We start from the raw sequence: 27,609 nt of genomic DNA on the forward strand, positions 1-27,609 counted from the left end.
ACCATATTTGGAGGTTTATAGACAGCTGGCAAAATTAGGAGAATGTATAACCACTTTCTGTAAAGATTTTTAAAACCTTTCTGGGGATAGTTGAAATATAGTCCTGCCCAATAAAGGGAACATATTAGATAACTTTTTATTGTCAATGTCCCTTTCTGCTCAAGGATTTTATAGTTCCTTTCACAGCATAAGAATTCCCTAGATTTTCCTGAATTTCCCTAAATTGCCCAGCAGGAAGAAACATACCAGCGCTCCTTCTGGACCAAACATTTCCAGGAAACTTCCAATGAATTCTCGGGATTTCTCTTCCCATTTCTGAATGAGGTCAATGCTTTTTTCTTCCACCTTCTGAACAAATTCTTTTGACTTTTCCTCCACATCTTTCACTTTCTTCTTTACTTTGTCAACTCGCTCCTGCAAGTGGTATTTCTTCTCCTGGATAAAGAAATAACTGTTTTGAGAAATAATACTCACTCTGACCTTCCATACCAAGAGGAAGGAAAAGACTTGGTTGGTACTCTATTTAGACATTCCTTTCGGTCTTGAGAATTTCACTTTACTTTAATATATCCCATACTTCCATACCATGGTAACAGAAAAGATATGCTCTGGATGGTCATCCTATGTAAAAGTGTAATAATTCTAAGATTGTAGAGCCCAGGACTAAACTAAATGCACAGGGTAAGCCCAGTAACAGATTGGCATATACCAAACACAGATTTTTAAGACAAAACATTAACTTGGAAGATACACATGCCCAACAAAACCCAAAACCCCATTCTAGATGGAGATGTATATGTATAGGGAGGGAGCAACAAGATCACTGTACAGTATTGCCAACAACAAGTCAACTCTAACAGGCTGAAAAAGAAAGCAGTAGACCTTTTACTTAATTCATTTATTGTGCTAAAATTTTCCCTCCATCACTGGCTTATTCTATGACTACAGAGAAGTTTTTTTTTTTTAAATATCTGGAGGTCTGTTTGCTCATTCGCAAAGTAAGGATGATACTCATTGGTCCCTAAAAATAAGGGAAAATGGTATGAACCCTCCCAAAGGGAGGGAAGGAGTCTTTAGCCAAATGAAAAGTGTTCTCATTTTCAGATCATAAAGGGGAAGGGGAATATGTTTAAGATTCTTAAACACATGAAAATAAATTCTGCAGTGTAACAACAACTAGGTTGTTAACAGTAGCCAGCATTTATTTGCACAGATAAATCAATTTAGATGAAACCATTTTACCCATTCATAATTCACAGAGCTGGGAACAAATGAGGGAGCATGGTAAATTACTCACATATAGAAGACACAGCAGCTTTCTTCTTTTTAAATCAATTTTACTGAGGTATAATTTATATACAAAATGTATAGCAGTTTGTTTCTAAGGGCAATATTAAGCTAAGATAAACTTGCTTTCATAAATCAAATTTTAAAAGTTAGTTCCATGTGCCTTGAGAAGTTGCATGCAAAATGTTGTGTGTTACTAACCACACAGGGAGAAGATCCATAGTTTTCATCAGATTTATAAAGACCATACCAAAAAAAAAATTAAGAACCACTGTTTTAAATGTATTCGATATAAACACTGTACTTTGTAAGTTACACATTCTTATTTAATTGGCTGTATGTCCTTATATCAATGTTGTGATACTAGACTATAAAGGCAGATAATGCTTCTTTTTATAGAACAGATACATCCAAATGCTCTTTGTAAAAAGCTTGGCATAGTAGTACTATGTGCAAAGAGGTATCCACTGAGCTTTTGGAGGTGATAATAAGAGCAGATTGAAGAGCAAGTTTAACTTAGACAAAGTGAGAGGCAACATGTCCTATAGGGCCAGGGAACTCTGGGATGAGGTTAAAACTTACATTGATAAAGCTGACATTGAGTTCCTTTGCTGTGTAGCCCCTCTGGAGGTTCCGCCTGGCATACACATCATAGTCACGGACAATTCGAGTGATGATGTCTGATGTGGAGATACCTTCTGTCCTCTGTGTTGGAGCAAACATGCCTAACCCCAAAACACAAATACTGTGATACTCTGAATAGCTCAGGCAGTAGGACTAGATGGAAACTGGGAGCCACAGTCCTTTCCTATCCTCAAAAAGCAGAGTCTGCTATTACTAAGTACAGTCTGAGATACTAACATACAGAAGAAAGACTGAATGAAGGGTTAGGAGTAAGGAAAGGTCCTAATATTAAGAAAAGAATGGGGCTGGAGAAAGGTTTCTTGAAATTAAAAGAGATAACAAAAGTAGATGTTTAGACTGAGAACTGATGGATATTATGATGCTGCTATTGCTGCTGCTAAGTCGCTTCAGTCGTGTCTGACTCTGTGTGACCCCAGAGACGGCAGCCCACCAGGCTCCCCTGTCCCTGGGATTCTCCAGGCAAGAACACTGGAGTGGGTTGCCATTTCCTTCTTCAATGCATGAAAGTGAAAAGTGAAAGTGAAGTCGCTCAGTCATGTCTGACTCTTAGTGACCCCATGGACTGCAGCCTACCAGGCTCCTCCGTCCATGGGATTTTCCAGGCAAGAGTACTGGAGTGGGGTGCCATTGCCTTCTCCGGGATATTATGCTATGCTCACTTTAACCTCTTATCCAAAGTGTGACCTAAAAGTGGATGTTCAATTTCTCACTGTATAAATTTTCCTCTGTAGTGATGTGATTGACTATGTCATTGTTCCTGAGACTCCATAAAATGAGGATGCACATCAGCGTACTCACCAGCTTCCTTGATGTGCTTATAAACATCATCACTCCCAGCAGAAGAATAAGGGATGTCATCATGAGCCACAAAATCAATCTGAAAATAAGGAAACATCATTAAAACTCAGGATAACTGCTACTTAGAAAGAACCAGGCAACACTCTGTGGCCCAGAAAAAGGGCCACAAGGTGAAGACAGGGCTCAAATCAACTTTTCTCTTTGTCTCTCCTTGCTCGGCTCATAAATTTCATGATTCTTTTACAAGTGATCCAACCTAGCTGTTTATGGATCATAAACATGAAGCTAGCCAGTTTCTCTTCTAGTTGCTCCTCCTGGTTCCTGGAAGTGCTACCCTCACAATGAATACCAGTCATCATGGTGTGGGAAATAGGCCTGGAGGATTTTCTGCTATGCTAGCTAGTGGATGGAGTCAAGAAAAGAAGAAAAGAAACCTCCCTATCCTCCTGGCTCTACAAGAACTAGTCAAACATGGTTTCTAAAAATATAAGAAGTCACTTCTTTGTTAACTGGTTTCTCTCTAAGTCTGTGAGGTAAGTGGGAATATAAAAACAGCAACCAAGAGCCCCATAAAAGACCTTTAGGTCTCAGATCTATCACTTTACTACTGTCAATATCTCTTGCACTGGGATCAACAATCTTTCTAAACCTCATTTATTTACCCCTTCCTGAATAGGCCGTATCTCCTTTGTTAATTAAATTGCTAATACCACCATACCCAGCTCCCAGAAGCCATTGTAATGTTACACTCATCAGGACTATGTCAGGAACTCTCAACTAACGTATCAATTACCCATGAACAATTTGTCAGGGACACAAAGGCAGCAAAGTGAAAATAAGAACAGTGAGCAAGCCAGACTCGTGACTGACGATATACTACTAACAAGGAGAGAAAAGGGAATCTGGGAGTCCGTCTAACCTCTTCTGCCTGGGCCTGCCTGGCTATGTTGCTGAGAATAATCTTGCTCTTCACCTTTGGTACCACTGGCTGCTAAATGTTGATGCAGAAAAGCTACAGAACTATAAAAGGTCTGTCCTAATCCTAAATAGTTGTAACAAATATGCCTTAGCTTCAGGCTTACCCAAATACTGCTTTTGAAGCACTTTGGCTACTTTTGTTCTTTCCTATCTCACTGGACAATTTACTTTCAACATTCTACACACCACTGTAGAGAACTTACAACATGCTTGCTGGTTTCTCAAGCTTAAGGGCCTCCAACCTGATCTGGTAAGTTCTTCTCAGCTATAAACCCATCTTTTGTAGGAAATCTGCTTTTTTAATGTGGGAAAATAAGAAGGAGATAAGGATTTTTATAATACCAACTCACTGAGACAAAGTGAGAAACCTCCCTGGTTTCTGACCCCACATAATTTCTAGCCTGAAATTAAAAGTCTTGAAACTAAATTTAAGCCATTACAAGGTAAGTCCATGTTTCTATATTTTACTTCCTGGAATGTGAGCTCCTTGAGAGCATGGGAAAAAAGTTATGACCAACCTAGACAGCATATTAAAAAGCAGAGACATTACTTTGCCAACAAAGGTCCGTCTAGTTAAGGCTATGGTTTTTCCAGTGGTCGTGTATGGATGCGAGAGTTGGACTATAAAGAAAGCTGAGCGCCGAAGAATTGATGCTTTTGAACTGTGGTGTTGGAAAAGAGTCTTCAAAGTCCCTTGGACTACAAGGAGATCAAACCAGTCCATCCTAAAAGGAGTCAGTCCTGAGTATTCATTGAAAGGACTGATGCTGAAGCTGAAACTCCAATACTTTGGCTACCTGATGGGAAGAACTGACTCATTTGAGAAGACCCTGATGCTGGGAAAGATTGAAGGCGGGAGGAGAAGGGTATGACAGAAGATGAGATGGTTGGATGGCATCACCGACTCAATGGACATGAGTCTGAGTAAACTCTGGGAGTTGGTGATGGACAGGGAAGCCTGGCGTGTTGCAGTCCATGGAGTGGCGAAAAGTCAGACACAACTGAGCAACTGAACTGAACTGAGAGCATGGCTGGGGCTAGGTATACTCTAAAGAGGCTGGTACACTATGAGGATGGACACATCTATGGGGGAAGGGGTGGGGGTGCATAGACTCCATAACTGAAGAGGTTAAATTTCTAGCCCTGCTAGTGTGTAACCTGGTTATTTGGTCTCTCTGGCCCTGTTCTTATATGTAAAGTGGAAATAACTAACAACTACCCAACAGGACTTTTGTGGGGAACAAATGAAATATAATGGATGTAAAAGCGCCTCTAAACCATCAAATCCAATAAAAATGTTAAGGATGACTATTATTAGAAGTAATAACATCATCATCTCTTCTATATTAAATTTACAGAGAAGGAAGTAAAATAAAGCTAGTGGAAAACTAGCCCAAGTACCAGAAGCCTTCAAAGTTGAGGGAAGTACAAAACAGGGAATGGGAACATGTACTCAGTTTCTTACCCGGTGTTCTGCCAGGAACTCTGGTGTCAGGGTCCAGGGGGCATTCCTCACCACCTCATCCACATAGCGGCAGTGCTGCACTGCATCATAGCGCTCATTTTCATTCATCACGGTGAAGCCTTTGAAGTTGTGTGTTAGCTCATCACTGCAAACTGAGTTCACCACATCATAAGGTTATAAGTCAAAGTCCCCTCTGCTTAATCACACCTTGGTCACCAACCTCTACCATTTCCTAGGATTGTAACCAATCATCCCACTTGGATAACAGTATTCTAAATGTAGCTCAGTCTGGATAACAATGCTTTCCCTAATCCAAGATACACCTTCGGGAGCAACACTCACTATGTTCACACTTTGGAAAGGAGAGGATACAACGGAAGAATAAGATCTTTGGCTTTGAAATGAACCTACTGTACCTTTCTGCATCAATGAACAGTTTAAAAAAATGTTTTCCTATTAGACTGGCAAGTATCAGTTGCTCAATCATGTCTGACTCATTGTGACCCCATGGACTGTAGCCCACCAGGCTGCTCCTCTGTCCATGGGATTCTCTAAACAAGAATACTGGCATGAGTTGTCATTCCCTTCTCCAAGGGATCTCCCCGATCCAGGGAGCAAAGCTGGGTCTCCCACACTGAGGGCAGCTTCTTTACTATCTGAGCCACCAGTGAAGCCCTATTAGCCTGGACTGGACCACATAACATTTGCTTAGCAAACTTTTGCACTTCAGCTGATTCAGAATGATAAACTGAGGGGCTTCCCAGGTGATACAGTGGTAAAGAATCTGTCTGCCAATGCCAAGAGATGCAAGAGATGTGGGTTCAATCCCTGGGTTGGGAAGATGCCCTGGAGAAGGGCAAGGCAACCCATTCCAGTACTCTTGCTTGAAAAATACCATGGACAGAGGAGCCTGGTGGGCTAGGGTCCACGGGGTCACAAAGTCACACAACTGAGCCTGCACAGTACACATACAAACATAGAGTCATGTTAGGATGATAAACTGAAATCTAAAGTAAATGCTGTTTTAAAGTAGGCAATAGGGGATCAGACTGCAGAAACCAGCCAAAACCAGCGAGATAAATCCTGGACATCTCAAGTCAACGAGCTTACAGCGTCTCTCTCCAGGTTAATACAGTTCAGGTTTTAGATAGTTCATGTTCTTCACATCTTGGAGGCTACACTATATCCCTCATTTAAAAACCAAAGTAAGAGTCAATGTACTCAGGTTATAAAGACAGGAGAAAAAAGGCTACTATAATTTTTTTCTGGACAGCACCTAAGTCAGTAGGTGTTTTCTTACCTCCCACAATGAGGTATGTATTAGGGAAAAGGTTCTTTGCTTGCATCAGAGCCCGGGCATGACCAGAATGAAATAAGTCAAATATTCCATCTGCATAAACTCTCACAGGCCGTTCACCTAAATCCAAAGGAAAGAATTTATCAGACAAACAAACTGACTCAATACCTCATATTTAACAAATGGAAATGGCACTGTGTGACTGTTCAATTCTTGCACAACTCTCTTTTAAGGTATTCTCTGGCTGTTCACCTTAATTTGGGGTGTTTTGGGATTGTAAGGAATAATATCACAGAATTCCACAGACTCTCTTGGCATTATAGCCACTAACTCTCGTCGTCAGCCTGGGTTTACCAAATTGATCAGGTAATTGGGTTTCTTGATTATTTTTTCTTAAAGTTATTTAAGAAGTAAAGGGAAGAGTTATACAAGAGCTATATCTGAAACTTTAAAATCATCACTTTTGGTTTATATTTAAACTTCAGTTATGTTTAAACAGACTATAATTAAACTATTCTCTGGCTGCCTGCTCTCTCATTTTCAAGCTGCTGTGATTACTAATGACTAACATTTTGCTTTGAAAATAAAATACTTTGCTTTGAAAGTAGAGTGATCCTGAGGAGTGAGACTGAAAAAGAGGGAAGGCAAGCACCAGTTGTCAATCTATTGCTTCTCAGTCCCAGATTCACCCTCACTATCTGCTCTATGGTAACAGATGGAATTTCTTCAAGCATTTCTCCTTGACAGTGAATATGTTACACCTTCTCAGTATATGGTGATACAGAAAATACTTGAAAATCATATATAAATACTTTAGGACTTTATATTAGAGCTTTTCCTCTTCTCCTGTCCATTTGTGTAAATGACTGTCAACTTATTGTTAGTGGTAGTGGACTGTGAAAGAAAAGGCAGGAAATGATATCCTGGGGTACAAGACTAATTCTAAAGTCAAGTAAACACATTGAGAAAGAAATTGATACAGTGGTTCATCATGCTTCAAATGATAAATCTAATGAGTCCTATTTCCACTACATGAATAAAAGAAGAGTTGTTTCACTGTAGCAGCAAAAAAGAACAGTAGGAGCATCTGTATTATTTTTGGAAAGAAGAGTCAAAGCCTTATCAAATACACCATACTGAAGGTAAGGATAAGATACATCTCCTTTCTGCCTTGAGGACAATGAATCAAGAGAGAGGAAAGTGGTTCTCAGGAGGCTTATGGACTTTTCTTTATAGACAGCTTTATCCATAAACGAATAGTTTTTAAACTGAGAAACCATACACACTGCTGATAGAAATATAAACTGGTATAACTTTTAAGAAAGGAAATTAGGTAATATCTGTCAAAAGACAAAGGACAAATGTTTATACCCTTTAGCCCAGCTATTCCAATTCTAGGAATTTATCTCACGGATATGTTTGTAAATATGTATGCAAATTGCATTATTCATTGCAGCACTGTTTGTAATAGCAAAAATTTGGAAACAACCTAAACTTCATTGTTATACTGACTATGACATGATCCACTCACTAAAACTGTGGGAAGAGTTTGCTTATATTATTTGCTTAGATATCCATAGGAAATTGGCAATACTGGTTGCCTGCAAAAGGGATACTAGGTGGATCTGAGATAGTAGTGAGAGGAAGACATTTCACCTGTGTCCTTTTTCAATGTTAGGTCATGGGAACGCATTGATTTTATAGGAAGTAAAGTTTTTAAATAAAATAAATACACCAATACAACAAAAAATGGAGAAATAATATGATGGATTTAGGAATCAGAAAAAGTTAAAGCTTAAGCTTCCTAACAAGCTACATTCCTATGTAATCTCAATCTCTTTAAGTATCAGTTTTCTCACCTACAAAACAAAGCAACCCCCGCCCAATCTGAGTAGTATAATCTCTCTTCAACATCCTAGAAATCATGACCATGAAGCAACTAACACACTTCTATCTTTCCTAAATAAGTCCAGAGTAGTTATGATCTCACTTTATTTGATCCTAAAAGACAACAGACAGAATATAAAACTTGAGAATACTGTACTGGTGTTTCTTTGCCATTAGTATATAACAAGGGCAAAGTGAGATGAGGGAGATTTAGCTCAGTAAACACATTTCCTGGATAGTGGCAGTAGGACAGAATGCTGTTAACTGAGTGGCTATTTGCCAGCAGTTAAACATCCATATTAGACCAAATCACTCTGGACTTTCTTGGATCAGCCCCAGATGTGCCTCTTGCTCTCTTCAGCATTTCCCCAGCACTCCAACCTCTCAACTCTCTCTGTCTTAACCCCAAGTCTTTGGAAAATCCAGGCTGGTGTATTAATCAACTGACCAGAAGGGGCCACTGTTGAACTAAAAATCTAGGGAGAAAGAATGCGTTTTGCATTCTTTTATCAAGTGGCTAAGGGCCAGGATGACTATACCCTTTGACCTACATCTGCTGTTCCAGCACATTATCAAGAGCAACTGCTTTCACTTTCAAAAATGGTCTTGATTTGGATTATAAATTATAGTCTTTGCACTACTTCTAGACTAAGTAACTAGATGTTCTCCTTTAAACAGAAAAGACCTGGATTTCGATTTATTATTTCTTTTGACATATTCTCTCAAATAGCTACCATTGAAATATTCCATCTTTAACAGATTTCCATTGCCCTTCAGACTCTTGCCTTTTTCTTCTTTTCTAAAACAGAAAAAAGTCTTTTCGTCTTCTAAAAGAGACAAGAATAGGAAGTCAAGAGATATGTAGAGTAACAGGCAAATTTGGCCTTGGAATACAAAATGAAGCAGGACAAAGGCTAACAGAATTTTGCCAAGAGAACGCACTGGTCATAGTAAACACCAGCAACAAAACAGATGACTCTACATATGGACATCATCAAATGGTCAATACCGCAATCAGAATGATTATAGTCTTTGCAGTCAAAGATGGAAAAGTTCTATACCATCAGCAAAAACAAGATCAGGAGCTGACTGTGACTTCTTACTGAAAATTCAGACTTAAACTGAAGAAAGTAGGAAAAACCCTAGACCATGCCGGTAGACCTAAATCAAATCCTTTACGATTATACAGTGCAAGTGACAAACAGATTCAAGGGATTAGATCTGACAGACAGTGCCTGTCTGTGGAAGAACTGTGGATGAAGGTTTGAGACACTGTACAGGAGGAGGTGGTCAAAACCATCCCCAAGAAAAAGAAACGCAAAAAGGCAAAATGGTTGTCTGAGGAGGCCTTACAAATAGCTGAGAAAAGAAGAGAAGCAAAAAGGAAAGAGAAAAGGAAAGAGATACCCATCTGAATGCAGAGTTCCAGAGAACAGCAAGGAGAGATAAGAAAGCCTTCCTAAGTGATCAACGCAAAGAAATAGAGGAAAAAAAAAGAATGGGAAAGACTAGAGATCTCTTCAAGAAAATTAGAGATACCAAGGGAACATTTTGTGCAAAGATGGGCACAATAAAGGACAGAAACGATATGGACCTAACAGAAGCAGAAGATATTAAGAAGAGGTGGCAAGAATACACAGAGGCACTATACAGAAAAAGATTTTAATGACCTAGATAACCACAAAATGGTGTGATCACTCACCTACAGCCAGACATCCTGGAATGCAAAGTCAAGTGGGCCTTAGGAAGCATCACTACGAACAAAGCTAGTGGAGGTGATGGAATTCCAGCTAAGCTATTTCAAATCCTAAAAGATGATGCTGTGAAAGTGCTGCACTCAATATGCCAGCAAATTTGGAAAACTAGCAGTGGCTGCAGGAGTAGAAAAGGTCAGTTTTCATTCCAATCCCAAAGAAAGGCAATGCCAAAGAATGTTCAAACAACCACACAATTGCACTCATCTCACATACTAGCAAAGTAATGCTCAAAATTCTCCAAGCCAGGCTTCAACAGTACATGAACTTCCAGATGTTCAAAATGGATTTAGAAAAGGCAGAGGAACCAGAGATCAAATTGCCAATATCCGTTGGATCATCAAAAAAGCAAGAAAATTCCAGAAAAACATCTACTTCTGCTTTATTGATGATGCCAAAGCCTTTGACTGTATGGATCACAACAGACTGTGGGAAATTCTGAAAGAGATGGGAATACCAGACGTGACCTGCCTCCTGAGAAATCTGTATGCAGGTCAAGAAGCAACAGTTAGCACTGGACATGGAATGGACTGGTTCCAAATTAGGAAAGGAGTATGTCAAGGCTGTATATTGTCACCCTGCTTATTTAACTTATACGCAGACTACATCATGGGAAACGCCAAGCTGGATGAAGCACAAGCTGGAATCAAGATTGCCGGAAGAAATTTTAGTAACCTCAGATATGCAGAAGACATCTCCGTTATGACAGAAAGCAAAGAGGAACTAAAGAGCCTCTTGATGAAAGTGAAAGAGAGCGAAAAAGCTGGCTTAAAACTCAACATTCAGAAAACTAAGATCAAGGCATCCAGTCCCATCACTTCATGGCAAATAGATGAAAAACAATGGAAACAGTGAGAGATTTTATTTTCTTTGGCTCCAAAATCACTGCAGATGGTGACTGCAGCCATGAAATTAAAAGACGCTTGCTCCTTGGAAGAAAAGCTATGACCAACCTAGACAACATATTAAAAAGCAGAGACATTACTTTGCCAACCAAGGTCCATCTAGTCAAAGCTATGTTTTTTCCAGTAGTCATGTTATGGATGTGAGAGTAGGACCATAAAGAAAGCTGAGTGCTGAAGAATTGATGCTTTTGAATTGTGGTGTTGGAGAAGACTCAAGAGTCCCTTGGACTGCAAGGAGATCCAGCCAGTCGATCCTAAAGGAAATTAGTCCTGAATATTCATTGGAAGGACTGATGCTGAAGCTAAAGCTCCAATACTTTGGCCACCCGATGTGAAGAACTGACTCATTAGAAAAGACCCTGATGCTGGGAAAGACTGAAGGCAGGAGAAGAGTATGACATAGGATGAGATGGTTGGATGGCATCACTGACTCGATGGACATGAGGTCTGAGCTAGCTTCAGGAGTTGGTGATGGACGGAGAAGCCTGGTGTGCTGCAGTCCATGGGGTCTCAAAGAGTCAGACATGACTGAGCAACAGAACTGAACTGAAAAGAGACAATCTTCTCATCTCTCAAGCCATACTCCTTTATTGCTAAGTAGTGCATTTACTCCAAGATTACACAAACTTCCCTCTTGTACTCTCTCTTAACCTCCCTAAATGAAAACCTGGGGGCAGGGGAGGGATGACTCTTGAACCAGTTATTGGTTTAAAATTCACTAATGATGGCATGTGTAGATTCTTTATTGGTTTATTCCTTATCTGGTACCTGCATGAAGACAATCAATTACTTGATTATTTAACATAATACTGAACAGAGAGAATAAGATAAAGGAAAAACCGGAGGTCAAATTGGCAAACTTTATAGGCCAATTTGGGACTATTTGTTCCACCCAAGATATAATCAGTTTGCTGTTGGTCTTCTATTATTTATAACTGATGTCTATAAAGAATAACAACACTCCAGGGTGAAAACAACACAAAGATGGAAAAACTTAGGTTTTAGCTCCAATTCTATCACTAGTTATTTGTGATACTGTAGGGGAAACTTCACTTCTTAATTTCTATGGACCTTTATTCATGTATATAATAAAGAGACTAAAAAGTATATAATCTCAAAAATGATTTACCTGTAAAATTCTACTATTATAAAATTTTTCGAAATTAGATTTACTATTTAGCATTTGTTAATTACAAGTGTAAAAAAAAAAACAAGTGTCAAAACTTGGAAACAGTATATATATATACACATACACACATACATTTTTATCTTCCACAAATGGTATGTGGCTAGATTTAGCAACAAGGTAGGTAATATAACTAATATGATCAGATCTGGTGAGGTACTGCATTCTCAATGTGTATCATTAGGATATGAAAAGTCCTTGCCTTCAACAGGCTCTACTATCACATCTGAATGTGATCCGTGAACTGTCCAGCAACATTCTTTAGTCTAACCTGCCACCACTACTCTGTCACATACAGCCTGTCTTTTCTTGGTGTCATCTTACTCTGCCTCATTAGCCTAGTTATTATTGAAGTAAGAGGAGCCAAACCCAAAAGAAATCACGTCATAAATCAGAAGGGTTGTGATCAACATGAGCTATATCTAAACATTCTTCCAAAAGGACCACATTCTCTGGAATTTTGAGGACCTCAAAACCATAGTTTATATGGATAAGATTCAGCCAAAGGGTATTATGATCCTAGCTTGACACTGCCCAGCATTCATTTCACTACTTCTAAGTTACAACAGAGAGTAAACATACTAACACAATTAAGTAACTATAAATATCTTCTATATACTGAAAATGTATATAGATTTGTGGCTATAACTACCTCTTATTCCTGAGAGCTTGCCTAGGTTGAGTCCAGCCCTACATTTACAGAATAAAAACCATAGTAATCAAGAAAGAAATGAAAAAGGATTGGGGAAAAAAGGAGAACTGGAGAACTTAAAGAGAAGTAAGAACAAATACCAATAGGACTTTGTATTCATAACAAATGCTCATGCAGTTTCTGTTTTATTCTTTTTAATTTTTATTGAAGGACAGTTGCTTTAGAATGTTGTTAGTTTCTGCTATATAGCAAAGTGAATCAGTTATACATATATCCCCTCTTTTTTTTAAGATTTCCTTCCCATTTAGGTCACCACAGAGCACTGAGTAGGGTTTTCTGTGCTATACAACAGGTTCTCATGAATTATCTATTTTATACATAGCAGTGTATATAAATCAATCCCAATCTCCCAATTCATTCCTCTCTCTCCTCCCCACCAGGTATTCAGAAAGTTTGTTCTCTACATCTGTGTCTCTATTTCTGCTTTGCATGTAAGTTCATCTGTAACATTTTTCTCGGTTCCACATATAAGCAATAGTATATGATGTTTGTTTTTCTCTTTCTGATTTACTTCACACTGTATGACCATCTCTAGGTCTGTATCCATGTCTCTGCAAATGGTACCATTTCATTCCTTTTTATGGCTGAGTAATACTCCATTGCATTGATGTACCACATCCTCTTCATCCATTCCTCTGCTGATGGACATTTAAATTGCCTCCAAGTCCTACTATTGTAAACAGTGATGCAATGAAAACTAGGATTTGATGATCTCCAAAACCAACTGCCCAAAACAGGGAAAGTGTCTAGGATACATATTAATAATTTATGAGGCCAAACCCTGCTAATTAATGATGTAAACTAAGTATACAAATAAAGAGTATGGGCTTTGAAAATAATAAAGGAAAATCTTCTTTGAAAAACTTGGAAAACTTTCAATGTCAATAAAGATAAAACTAAGTGAAGAGCATCTCCCAACTTGGGATATTTTTGTTCTATATCAATCAGTAGTATCATAGCGAGTGTACAGACTGATAGAAAGGAAAACTTGGGGGAAATTCTGAAGACTATTAAAAATGTGACAGTCTGACATTATCTGGGCCTCTGATAAGACAAACAGGATTATAAACCAGCTCAAGTTAATATTTTATCCTCTTTGTTCCTCTGTATCTCTAGCTATGATGATAACAGCCCAAAATGTGTATCACTATTTCTCCTAGCTATGACAAAAATACTGGGAAATAGATGGGGAAAACAGTGGAAACAGTGTCAGACTTTTATGTTTTGGGGCTCTAAAATCACTGCAGATGGTGACTGCAGCCATGAAATTAAAAGATGCTTACTCCTTGGAAGAAAAGTTATGACCTACCTAGATAGCATACTGAAAAGCAGAGACATTACTTTGCCAACAAAGGGCTGTCTAGTCAAGGCTATGGTTTTTCCAGTGGTCATGTATGGATGTGAGAGTTGGACTGTGAAGAAAGCTGAACGCCGAAGAATTGATGCTTCTGAACTGTGGTGTTGGAGAAGACTCTTGAGAGTCCCTTGGACTGCAAGGAGATCCAACCAGTCCATTCTGAAGGAGATCAGCCCTGGGATTTCTTTGGAAGGAATGATGCTTAAAGCTGAAACTCCAGTACTTTGGCCACCTCATGCGAAGAGTTGACTCCTTGGAAAAGATTCTGATGCTGGGAGGGATTGGGGGCAGGAGGAGAAGCGGATGACAGAGGATAAGATGGCTAGATAGCATCACTGACTCGATGGATGTGAGTCTGAGTGAACTCCAGGAGTTGGTGATGGACAGGGAGGCCTGGTGTGCTGAGATTCATGGGGTCGCTAAGAGTCAGACACGACTGAGCAACTGAACTGAACTGAACTGAACTGAAGAAAAAACAAATTAAATTTTATGGGGTACATTATCCTCTTAAATAGAATAGCAAGAGAGATGGGAGGAACACCTCTCTTAACTAGCTTTTCCAGGTAAACTGAGGGAAGAATATAAAGTAGGTGTATATTTCATAAATACAACTGAATGTTAAAAACAATAGTCAAACAAAAACATAATTCATCGTTTACTTACAAGGAGTTCCTCTGCTGGCTTCTTCCATTGTTACCCTGACATAGGGCTTACTAAAGTCTACTTCAATTTCATCAGAAAAAGGCGCTGGCTGCCGTAAACCCTTAAGAAGAGGAAAATGAGGGAAAAGATAAAGTCAATAAAATGCTCAAAAGAAATGGTAGCTTGACAGAACAATCAGTTATTAAACATGCTAAGATTAAAATTTTTCCTAAATCTTCATAACCTTAATAAGGAAAAAGATATAAGCATTCCAAAATGACAAGTCAAAGTACAACCTTTTACCAGATGGGCAATTCATGGCACAAAAGATAAATGTCTTGATGGTGATTTTGGCCACCATGGTGGACGGTGGCTGGGAAGCTACACATAGTCCCAACCAACTGGGTCCAGAATGACAGCTCCTCTACCAGATGGTAGAAGAGCCAACCCTGAACTATGTGATGAAATTGCCAAAGTTCACAAGTCCATTTTCTTACCACTTAGTTGAAGTGGTACGGAACTGGGAAGGTAAACAGCTGCCATATTCTTTAAGTAGAATCATCACTGTGTAATGTTTTACACTGTAAATATGTTCTAATTCTCATTTACAGCCCTGTGAGGCAAGCAGTATGACAGTTAATTTCCTCAATTTAAAGATGAGGAAAATGAGGTTCAGAGAAGTTATATGAATTGCATGTAATTACTCAGAGGCAAAGCTGAAATATGAATACAGGTATGCTCTTTTCCTCTTTGGAGGAAAGTCTTACTTAGGAGTATTTGTTACATTTATTTCTAAGTATTTTATTCTATTTGATGCTTTTGTAACTGTTTTCTTAATTTTATTTTGGGGTTGTTCCTTGCCAGTATAGAGAAATGCAATTGATTTGTAAGTGTGTATGTGTATCAGTATGAGTAATTTCAGTTGATTCTCATCTCCTGTGGCTTAAACTCAATTATCAGTTTGAGCAGTTTGTTTGATAGATTCCTTAGAACTGTCTACATATGAGACCATGTTGTATGTGAACAAAGACAGTTTTACTTATTCCTTTCCAACCTGAATGTCTTTAATTTCCATTCATTATCCCTTATTGCAATAGTTGAAACCTCTAGTACAATGGTGAATAGAGATTGCGAGGACAAACATTCTTGCCTTACTCCCAATCTTAGGGGAGAAGCATGCAATCTTTCAACATCAAGTATTAAGTTAGTTGTAGGTTTTTCTTAGATGTCCTTTATCAGATTGAGCAATCTCTCTTCCTTTTGTAGTTTGTTAAGAGGTGTTTTGGGTTTTGTTTTTTTGACCATGTCAAGCAGTTTGCAGGATTTTAGTTTGCTAACAAGGGACAGAACCAGGGACACAGCAATGAAAGTACTGAGTCCTAATCACTGGGCCACCAGTGAATTAATTCCTTGTTTAAAGTTTTTTAATGAACGAATGTTGGATTTTGTCACATGCCTTTTATACAATATTGGTACAATCATATTTTGTTTTTTAAAATTAATTATGGTGTATTAGATGCATTGATTTTAGAATGCTAAGCCAACCTTTCATTCTTGAGTTTCTTCTTGATCACAATGTATAAATCTTTTCATATGTTCTGGGATTCAATTTGTTAATATATTATTAGGAATCTTTGCATCTAAGCTTATGAGGGATTTTGAACTGTAATTTTCTTTTCTTGTTCTGTTTTTGCCTAGCTTTGATATCTGGTCTCATAAAATGGATTAGGAAATGTTATCTCCTCTATTCTCTGAAAGTGCATAGGGTTGGTATTACTTCTTCCTCAAATGTTTGATAGAATTCACCAGTGAAGTAATCTGTGTCCAGCTTTGTTTTTGTGGGAAGATTTTCTTAAACACAATGTAACATTTTCAATTGGGACAGGTCTATTCACATTTTATTTTTTTCTTGGGTCAGTTTTGGCAATTTGGCTCTTTCTAGGAATAAGTCTGTTTCACCTGAATTGTCACATTTGGTTGGCATGGAGTTGTTCATAATATTCCCTTACAATTTTTAAAATTTCTGTTGAGCTATAGTGATGGTCACTAAGAATTTTAAATTCTACACAGATCACATCATGACTAGACTAAATTTAGAAACTGGGAAGACACTTTTAATTTCAGATAAGGATATATTTTTTAAATAAGGTTTTAAAATGAAAATATATTTCTTTTAAAGATCACTTATATAAGCTTAGTTTAAAATATGCTAAAGCTATAAGAAAAACAGTCATTTTTAGGAAATTTGTGTGTGTTATCTTTTTTTGAGTTCAGTTCAGATGCTCAGTAGTGTCCGACTCTTTGTGACCCCATGAATCGCAGCACGCCAGGCCTCCCTGTCCATCACCAACTCCCGGAGTTCACTCACACTCACGTCCATCAAGTCGGTGATGCCATCCAGCCATCTCATCCTCTGTTGTCCCTTTCTCCTCCTGCCCCCAATCCCTCCCAGCATCAGAGTCTTTTTCCAATGAGTCAACTCTTCACATGAGGTAGCCAAAGTACTGGAGTTTCAGCTTTAGCATCATTCCTTTCAAAGAACACCCAGGGCTGAGCTTCTTTAGAATGAACTGATTGGATCTCCCTGCAGTCCAAGGGACTCCCAGGAGTCTTCTCCAATACCACAGTTCAAAAGCATCAGTTCTTCGGTGCTCAGCTTTCTTACTCAACCACAAAAAAGAATGAAATGCTATTCGCATAATATAGATGTTTTTAAAAAGAGGTTAAGAAAAGACCAGGGAGGGCTTCTCTGGTGGTCCAATGGTTAAGAATCCGCCTTGCAATGCAGGGGACATCAGTTCAATCCCTGGTCCTAGAAGATACCACATGCTGTGGGGCAACTAAGCCCATGCGTCACAACTACTGAAGCCCACGCACCTCAAGCCTGTGCTCCACAACAAGAGAAGCCACCACAATGAAAAGCCCAAGCACCACAACTAGAGAGTGAGCCCCCACTCAACACAACAAGGCCTACACACAGCAACAAAGACCCAACACAGCTAAAAATGAAATAAAATTTTTAAAAAAGAGTAAAAAGACAAAGATCATAACAAAAAAAAAAAAAGAATAGACCAAGGACCCAAAATGTGTGATTTTCTGAAGTAGAGATTTACTTACAGATTAAATTGAAAAAAACAATTTATCTTCTAAAAGTTAGTACTCAAAGAGATACCTGACAGTAATTTGTGTTTCTAAAAGTATATGCTAGTCACAAAATAAGACATATTCTATGATTCCACCTATATAAAAGTCAAAACCAGGCAAAACTAATCTATGGTGAATAGAAACCACAGAACAAAAAAAAAATCTGGGAAAAGCAGATATTGACTAGCAGGGATGTGAGGGGGGTCTTCTGGATGTACTAGTTACTACATGGATATGTACACATATAAACATTGAGCTGTACACCTAAGGTTTATGCATTCTATTGTATGTAAGTATAACTCAAAAAACAAATGCCATTCAGACATAAAAAGGAATGCAATACTGATACCTGCTACAACATGGATGAACTTTGAAAAAATTATGCTAAGTGAAAGAACCAGCCACAAAAGACCACTTACTATATGATTCCATTTATCTGCAACGTTCAGAATTGGAAAATTCATAGATAGAAAATAGATTACTGGTTACAATGGGCTGGAAGGGTTGGGGAGAAATGGAGAGTGACTGCTAACAGGTACAGGGTTTCCCTCTGGAGTAATGAAAATGTACTAAAATGTATTATGATGATGGCTACACAGCTCTGTGAACATTTTTAAAAACTTTGAACTGCACACTCAGAATGTGTGTGTGAATTATAATGGTATAAGAATTATCACAATGAAGTTGTTTATATAAATAAATGCTTATATATAAAATAGAAAAAATTATGCTTATTAACATTAGTACATGTAGATGAAAGACAGCCTTACTGTGTTCTCTGAAATAATTCAAATGTCCAGCAACTGATTAATGGATAAGCAGAGTAGTATGTCTATATGGATTCACTTTTAAAAAGGAATGAAGTACTGATAACCACTATCACCTGGATAGACCTTGAAAATATTGTGCTAAATAAAAGAAGCCAGACATAAAAAAGGCCACATATTGTGTGATTATACCAAATGTCTATAACAGGCAAATCCCTAGAGAGAGAAAGTAGATTCGCGGTTGTCAGGGTAAAGAGGGAGGGGAGAATGAGGGAATGACTGCTAATGGGTATGGGATTTTTTACCGTGGTAATAAAAATATTCTGGAATTAGACAGTGGTGATTTAGTGTTGAAAACCACTGTGAATTTTTAGTGTTAAAAACCACTGAATTGTACACTTTAAAATGATTAAAACGGTGAACTTCGGGCTTCCCTGATGTCTCAGAGGGTAAAGAATCTGCCTACAATCAGGAGACATGGGTTTGATCCCTGGGTTGGGAAGATCCCCGAAGGAGAAAATAGCAACCCACTCCAGTATTCTTGCCTGAAAAATCCCACAGACAGAGGAGCCTGGCGGGCTACAATCCAAAGGATGGCAAAGAGTTGGACACAACTGAGCAACTAAGCACAGCACAAAATTGTGAACTTTATGCTATGTGAATTTTACCTTAATTTTAAAAGATACATTAAGTATTCTATCTTTCATAACTCTGTTTCTTCAGTCTTCCTTGTAGAGGGCAAATGCAGCTGTCCCTTCTGGCTAGAGTTTGTGCTGAATCGATTCCTCCTAAGTATAGAGAATGAAACCTAAGGTTCTTCAGCTACAGCAGATCAGCAAAACCTTTAACTGTCTAAAGCTGCCTCCAGTTAGAATGAGTAGTACTTAAAAACACAAAATAAAGCCAAAAAACCACCCTATTATTCTCTTCTCAGAGAAAAGTGTCACTAAAAGCTGAAGTTTATAAAAGTAGGACCAAGTATTTCTTTCTACCTATGTTCTCCTAAAACAAATCTCCTTTATTTTAACCTCAAATGAATCCTATGGAATATTATAGCTTTCAAGTCTTCTGATTCTCTGGTAGCAAAGTACAAATGAAAGGGCAAGCCTTTAGGACCTGAAAATTGTTAGATCTAAATTCCAGCCCTATTACTTAATAGCAGTGAAATCATGGCAAGCTTCTAAAGCTTTCATCTTCTATAAAATGGAAGACAGTAAAACCTGCTCCATTAGTTTGTTATGAGGATTAAATAAAATAGCATATGCAAATTAACTAGTAGAGTGTTTCACATACAAGTAGTCACTCAACAAATCTAAAACATTAGCTCATTCTCTCTTCCACGTTATGGAACACAGGTTTCTTTATGCCAACAAAATTAACTAATTTGTATTAATCTAAGAGGTTAGCTTCTAAATGTTATATAAAATTTCTAAGTTTATGCAAATTATAACTAACAGTGCATGCTAAGTCTCTTCAGTTGTGTCTAACTCTTTGTGACCCTATGGACTGTAGCCCACCAGGCTCCTCTGTCCATGGGATTCTCCAGGCAAGAATACTGGATTGAGCTGCATGCCCTCTTCCAGGGGATCTTCCTGACCCAGGAATCAAACCCGTGTCTCTTATGTCTTCTGCACTGGGAGATGGGTTCTTAACCACTAGCCCCACCTGGGAAGTCCATAACTAATAGTATATACTGCATGCATGCATGCTGAGTCACTTCAGTTGTGTCCGACTCTTTTCAACCCTATGGACCATAGCCCACCAGGCTCCTCTGTCTAAGGGATTTTCCAAGCAAGAATACTGGAGGGGGTTCCCTCCAGTATTTTCTCCTCCAAGGTATCTTCCCAACTCAGGGATCAAACCCACATCTCATGTCTCCTGCATTGTCAAGCGGATTCTTTGCCACTAGTGCCACCTAGGAAGACCAACAGTATATACTACTATAGTATAATACTATAACTAATAGTATTTTAACTAAAAATTAAAACTTACAATGATCATTATCCTCCGAATTATGAAAGAACTTCTAAATGCAATATTGCTTTCATAAAAACTTTCTCCTGACTGTTGTTGTATGTCCAACTCTTTTGCAATCCCACGGACTATAGCCCACTAGGCTCCTTTGTCCATGGATTTCCCAGGCAAGAATATTGGAGCGGGTTGCCATTTCCTTCTCCAGGGAATCTTCTGACTCAGGGATCAAACCCATGTCTCCTGCTTGGCAGGCGGATTCTTTATCACTGAGCCACCCAGGAAGCACAAATTCTTTATACTTAAAGACAAACTAGCCATAAAGTTATCCTTTAATTTTTCCTCCTTAATTCTTTTCTCTCCTTTATATCCATACTATCATGACCTACAAACCCAGCTACCAAATACTTGGTGACACATCCTATTCCTTGCCCTGCTCTCAAGGAAAGCACTTTTTTTTAAAGCTAGTTGAGATCTGAGTTACAGAGCTCTATAATATGTTCACATCTCTCAAAGGGAAGGTCTTATTTAACACTACCAGTAACCACTGCCATGCAGGCACAATGTAAGTCATAAAATCTTGTTTGTTCAACCCAAATATCAACTAATGAGAGGATAAATAAAATGTGGTGTGTGATATACAATGGAATGTTACTTGTCAATAAAAACAAATTAAGTACTGAATATGCCACATTAATGAATCATGAAAACACATTCAGTAAAAGAAGCCAGCCACAAAAGACCAGCTATTGTGTATTGCCATTTGCCTGCAATGTCCAGAACAGGCAAATCTATAGGAATAATATAGATTAGTGGCTTCTAGAGGTGAGAGCTTGGGAGGAAATGGGAAGTGACTGTTAATGGGTTTGGGGCTTATTTCAGGGATAAGAATATTCTAAAATTGGTTGTGGTGATGGTAGCACAACTCTATGAATATATTAAAAACCACTGAGTTGTACAGTTTAAATGGGTAGATTTATGATCTCAGTAAAGAAAAAAAGAAAAAAATCATGTTTTTTCTACAGAGTTGAAAGAGATTCAGAGACAGAAAGCATATGTGTACAGCAGAGATTACACACAAGTTTATTTAGCAGATACTCCTCATTAGAGTCAGTCCAGCCTGTTGGGTGAGTGAATCTTTGCTCATTAACCCTTGATAAATAGCCAGTGTATACCAGAGAGGAACATGAAATAGGTAGCAAGCCATTACTGATTTGTGACATGAATATATGAAGCAGAGTAACTAAAAACACTGAGATTCCTCAGATTCTAAAAACCAACAAGAGATTTAACTCTTCCAAGATTTAACTCACTAAGATTCATCTTCTTAGGTCTATTCCTGGCTATGGTGATCAGCTCAGAGTATTACCTTCTTGGTTATAGCTTGTCCCTACTACAAGTGAGAATGCTGAATTTGTGCCTACCACCATCTCCTTAACCTGAATTCTCTAAGAAACATTCAGAAATTAACAATGCCCTGTTTTGTTGACTGCTGAGTCATTTTCTGAGTTTACCTGCTGTGGTATAAAGAATAACGTTCTCCTAAGGATGTGTACATGTTATGTTCTCGAACCTGTGACTATGCTATCTTACATGGCAACATAGGCTTTGCAAATGTGACTTAAGGATTTTGAGATAGATTGTCCTGGAATAGCTAAGTACGTCTATCCAATGTAATCACAAGTCTTTACAAGTGAAAGAATGAGGCAAGAGATTCAGAAGGAGATGTGATGACAGAAGCAGTGGTCAGAGTGTAGTGACTGCTAGTTGGTCCCTCGAGCAAAGCAATATGGGCACCCTCTAGAAGCTGGAAAATATAAGGAAACAGTTCTCCCCTAGAACCTCCAGCCCTACCAACACTTGACTTTGGCTTTCTGAGACCCATTTCAGACTTCTAATCCCCAAAACTATAAGATAATATATCTGTATTGTTTTAGGCCATTCATTAAATTTGTGGTAATTTGTTACAGAGAAACAGGAAATGAACACACTTGCCCTCAGCATCAACATTAACATCAGTCCTGGAGCAGAAACCTCCCATTTGTGAAGTCCAGTTGCTTTTACTGCTCAAGATAGTATATTGGCTTGGAACAACTGTTACTTATGTCAGAGTAGAAATTTTTTCCTTCTGGGTTATGAAGCTCCAAAAGTAACCAGTGGAAACTGCAGTTTGATCAATGGCTAGTGGTTAATATAGGGACAAAAGTACAGAAACATGTAATTCTGTTACTGGGATTTTAAAACATGGATTTCATAATAACACTGTGTACCAATAATAACTCCAATTATCTATAAATATTCTTTGATATGCTTTCTAGGGGAAGGGTACCAACCTGAGGCAGGATGAAGAGTTTGGAAAGCAGTCTTTCATCAAATGTTCTTAAGTGGTTAGGAAATACAAAGATAACACTTCAGATATAAAGGAACATAAGGTAGGCAGTAGTAGAAAAAGGTTCTCATCTAAGATATAATTAGTAATGGAGTGGAGCAGTGATAGAATAGATAGTAAGACACAGAAAACTAAACAAGAGATGATACCAAGATCAGATCACTGCCTGGAGCTACAATTTCTCTATTTCATTAGTTTGAATTTTACCATTTTTGGCCTAATATACATACAAACTCCAAGTTTTCCTAACATTCTTTTTTTCAATTCCAGTGTAAAGTTCTTACAACTGAACTCTGAATTATAATCTGCATAAGATTTCCAACAACTGTTGGAAAGTCACTATTCACACTTACTACTCCTTCATTATTTAAGAAGACTTGATAAGAAGTAATATTGATATCATCAGTGTTATATCACTTTCTACCTTCCCCCTGCAAGGTTAAGGGTTCAACAAAGAAATCTCTTCCTTACTTACAATTGCACAGCGTGGCATTTTTGAAGGAATTCCATCTTCTTCTGTTGCCCCATTGGGTCCAAGTGTCTCTTTCCTCCTCTTCCTTGTGTTGACTTTGGCTGAATTCTGTGCATCCATCTTCTTTTAGCTGGTCATAGAAAGTGAAAAGAATTTTTTTCTCACTGGGGAGAAAAATTTCTCAATGACAGGGCAAAGCACACACTTCACAAAGATGAACCAAATGCATCTGATAAAAAAGAGCAAAGTGTCACAAAAACCAGGCTCTAGTAGAAACAATGAAATGCCTCTCTGTGGAACAATGGCCACAATTAATCACCTGGACCTTGGAAATTACTGCACAAACAATACTATTTATTTCATACCCTGACTGCATGCAAAACACTGGAAGAACTTGGCTGAGAAAGTTAGTTATACAGACTTTCACTACTCTTACATCACATCCCTAGGAGACCTAGAGGTCTGACAGGTCCAAGGAAATGTGAAAGGTATGTCTTTGGTACAGATGGAGAAAAGAGTCTTTTTTAAAAAAGAAAAAAAGATGGCCATTAGCATTTACTGGTTAACAAAGTCTGGATTTCTTAACTCTAAATGCTCTGTATATTTCAAAGACTACTTGTCCAGAGTTAGAGGTGTGAAAACTGTAGAGGAAGTATACTTGTGAGCTTCTCTGGTAGCTCAGCAGTAAATAATCTGCCTGCTAATGCAGGAGATTCAGGTTTGATCCTTGATTTGGGAAGATGCCTAGAGAAGGAAATGGCAACCCACCCCAATATTCCTGACTGGGAAATCCCACAGATAGCGGAGCTTGGCAAGCTGTTACAGCCCAGGGGGTCTCAGAGTCAGACACAACTTAGAAACTAAACAACAAACATACCTGTATCTTTTAAATGTCTTTCCTTTTCCTTTTTCAATACTCATTTTCCCTTCCTCTTTTAGAGTCTTAGCACCTTAAACTTGTTCACAATCCCCAACTACTAAAATCTCACCCAGCCTTCTTCCCCCAAGGAAAATTTATTTATTGTCTCATTTAGAAGAAAACATTTAGCAACTAACTATTACAGAAAAGTTCTGAATATTTGATGTTTTATGCTTAGGTGACATAATTTTCACAAATAGATTGATTTCTTGATAATGATAAAATTTTAGGTATCAGCCAGGAATTGGAGAGAGAGGAACTTCAATGATCAACTGCCACCTCTGTCCAAGATATAATGACAGATGGAAAAAAGATCCTCAGAACACAAGTGGTAAACAAAACAAAATACTAGGCAGAATGAGGACTTTCTACTCTGCCTCTAATAAGCCCTCCTGAATAAGATATTTATTTAAAGAATTGCAATCATGCCTTATTTTCTTTCCTCTGGCTAAATTCCAAAGAGCAATATAACAAGATCTACAAGAAACCTGACCTAATTCTTAGAGATTGAAGGAGACACCTCTTGAGTCATGGCTAAGTCTTAGCCTGATATGAAAAAAATGTCAGAGTCTAAAGTGAAAGATGAATACCACCCAGAAACTTCCTTTCATCGCATATTCAAATTCAAATGTCCTTTCATCACAAATTAAAATAAAAAGGAAGGAGTGAATTATATATTTAATAAGTTTTTCCAGTGATGATGATAAGTGATTTTCATGATTGTTATTATTCTTTTCAAATACCGAGAATTCAGATTTACTACTCTCATCTTCCTGATCTGAGTGGCCTGCTAAGAATGCCTAATCAGTCCAATTAATGACAGTTTCTAATTTGCAAACAATAAGACTTTGCTGCAAATATCTGTTAAATTCTCAGAGTAGGCAGACAAAATCCGTTATGAGAAATATAATCAGCAAATGGTGTCAAGTAGCTCAAAGATCAGGCAGTCAATAATATTGAGTATGTATTGTGTACAAGGTATTATAATTTTTACAGTAAAAGCTATTTCCTCAAGCAGACTTCTTCAATCAAGGTAAGGAAACCGCATTTATGATATAAAAATGCTCCTTAAGATTCTAAAACCACAGGGGGAAATTTTGTTTGGGAACAGGAGTTTACACAGTTTCAAACTCTCTCTCCATCAATGACTTATTAATTACACAGTAAAGCAAGTTACCTTTTAAAGTGAAAAAAAAAACCTCTTACCTAAATAATTAAAGCTAATTAACATCACCAATAATGCTTCCTGATACAAGGCACTGGGGTCATATTATCTGCCAAAAACACATAACCTGTATGTATTTATGAGGAACAATTAGACAAACTTCAACTAAAAGACGTTCTACAAAACAAGCCTGCATTCTTAAAAAAAAATGTCAATCATGAAAAACAATGAAAGGCTGAAGGACTGTTCCAGGTTAAAAGACCAAAGAAATGACAACTAAATGTAATGCATAATTCTAGACTGGGGGAGAAATCGTTATAAAAGATAGTTATTAGGACAACCAGGAAAATTAAAATATGGGTTGTATCAGATAACAGTATGCATCAATGTTAAAATTAACTTCCTGAAGTTGATAATTACAGGGTTACGCAAAAGACTGTCCTTTTTTTTAATGCTGAAGTATCTAGGGACAAAGGGTTATGATCTCTGATCACTGCAACTTATCTTTAGCAAAAAAGAAAAAAAAATTTATATTACATACAAAAAGGTAAAGCAAATATGGCAAAATGTCATCAGTGTATGAAGCTGTGTGAGTGCGTGCTCAGTTGCTTCAGTTGTGTCTGGCTCTGCAATCCTATGGACTGTAGCCCACCAGGCTCCTCTGTCCATGGGATTCTCCAGGCAAGAATACTGGAGTGGGTTGCCATGCCCTCCTCCAGGGGATCTTCCCACCCAGGGATCTTCCCCATGTCTCCTGCATCTCCTGCACTGCAGGTGGATTCTTTACCGCTGAGCCACCAGGGAAGCCCAAATGAAACTGAGTGGGTCATAATGGGATTCATTTTAATATTCCTTTTTTGAAAGTTTTATTTTTTTTTTCAAGGTAAAAAGTTTACTTTTAAACATGCCTGGGGACTTGCCTGGTGGTCCAGTGCTTAATAATCTGCCTTCCAATGGAGGGGAAGAGTGTTTGATCCCTGGTTGGGGAACTAAGATCGCACATGCCACGGGGCAACTGAGTTGGAGCAGCCAACTACTAGGGCCAAGGGCCTCAACAAAACAAGCCCACGTACTGCAATGAAGACCCCGCATGCCTCAACTAAGACCAATACAAGCCTAATAAATATATTTTTTTAAATGTCCAATAATCATTTTCTACACAGACAGGCCCTCATCAAAGGTTGTCTTTTGGGATCTCTAAAAATAGATCCTCTCTCCTTCCTAACTCTGAATCAGTGTAGATGATACATATATTCTAAGAAGTATGTGTTAGCAATCTAAATGCATTGCAAGGAGGTAAGATAGTAACAGCAACAATCATAATAATGATTATTTTTCTTCAATATTACCAGCGACAGACACTGTGCTGGTTACTTTATATACATTATTCTCATTTAACCCATATAATCTGAGAAGCAGGTATTTTTAGTTCCAATATACAAGTGAGAAAACTAAGGATCAGGGAGGTAAAGCAACCTATTCAGAGGTCACACAGCTATTAAGTGGGAAAACCAGAATGCTGTCTCCCAGAAATCCACGAATTTTTAGTAAAAGAAACTGTCTCATCATTACTGCTGCTGCTTCCTTCAATTAAGAACATTCTTTCCATAGCATAGGTTCCTTAAGTTTTTGCAAGCTGAAGTCAGACCAGCCTAAATGAACTGTGAAATAAAAAGGTCAGATACTGAAAGTAGCAAGGTCCAAGGACCAATCAAATAGAACTGACATGGTTATTGGCCTGATTCCAAACAAAGCTGCCTGATTTGCCAGCTGTACAGATCCTTCCTGTCAGAAAAGTTTTACTAGGATTTCCTGACAAGCTTTCAACTTAAGCAATAAAAAAATTCTTTATTTCTCTGTTCCTCTCTC

At 38.1% G+C, this 27,609-nt stretch overlaps 1 protein-coding gene across 2 annotated transcripts in view; it reads right to left on the bottom strand.

Annotated features, from left to right (window-relative positions):
• Positions 1-27,609, bottom strand: part of PCYT1A (phosphate cytidylyltransferase 1, choline, alpha) — a 47,836-nt gene that overhangs the window by 4,724 nt on the left and 15,503 nt on the right. For both annotated transcript variants that reach the window (XM_013963486.2, XM_005675060.3), the window contains exons 2-8: positions 23,660-23,786; positions 14,935-15,034; positions 6,474-6,590; positions 5,174-5,325; positions 2,731-2,809; positions 1,870-2,012; positions 247-435 (exon numbers count right to left, since the gene is read on the bottom strand). In XM_013963486.2, the coding sequence (XP_013818940.1) occupies positions 247-435; positions 1,870-2,012; positions 2,731-2,809; positions 5,174-5,325; positions 6,474-6,590; positions 14,935-15,034; positions 23,660-23,776 (897 nt within the window). In that variant the 5' untranslated portion in view covers positions 23,777-23,786. The remainder of the gene's footprint in view (positions 1-246; positions 436-1,869; positions 2,013-2,730; positions 2,810-5,173; positions 5,326-6,473; positions 6,591-14,934; positions 15,035-23,659; positions 23,787-27,609) is intronic.

The sequence above is a fragment of the Capra hircus genome, chromosome 1 (genome assembly GCF_001704415.2).
Source record: "Capra hircus breed San Clemente chromosome 1, ASM170441v1, whole genome shotgun sequence".
NCBI lineage: Eukaryota > Metazoa > Chordata > Mammalia > Artiodactyla > Bovidae > Capra > Capra hircus.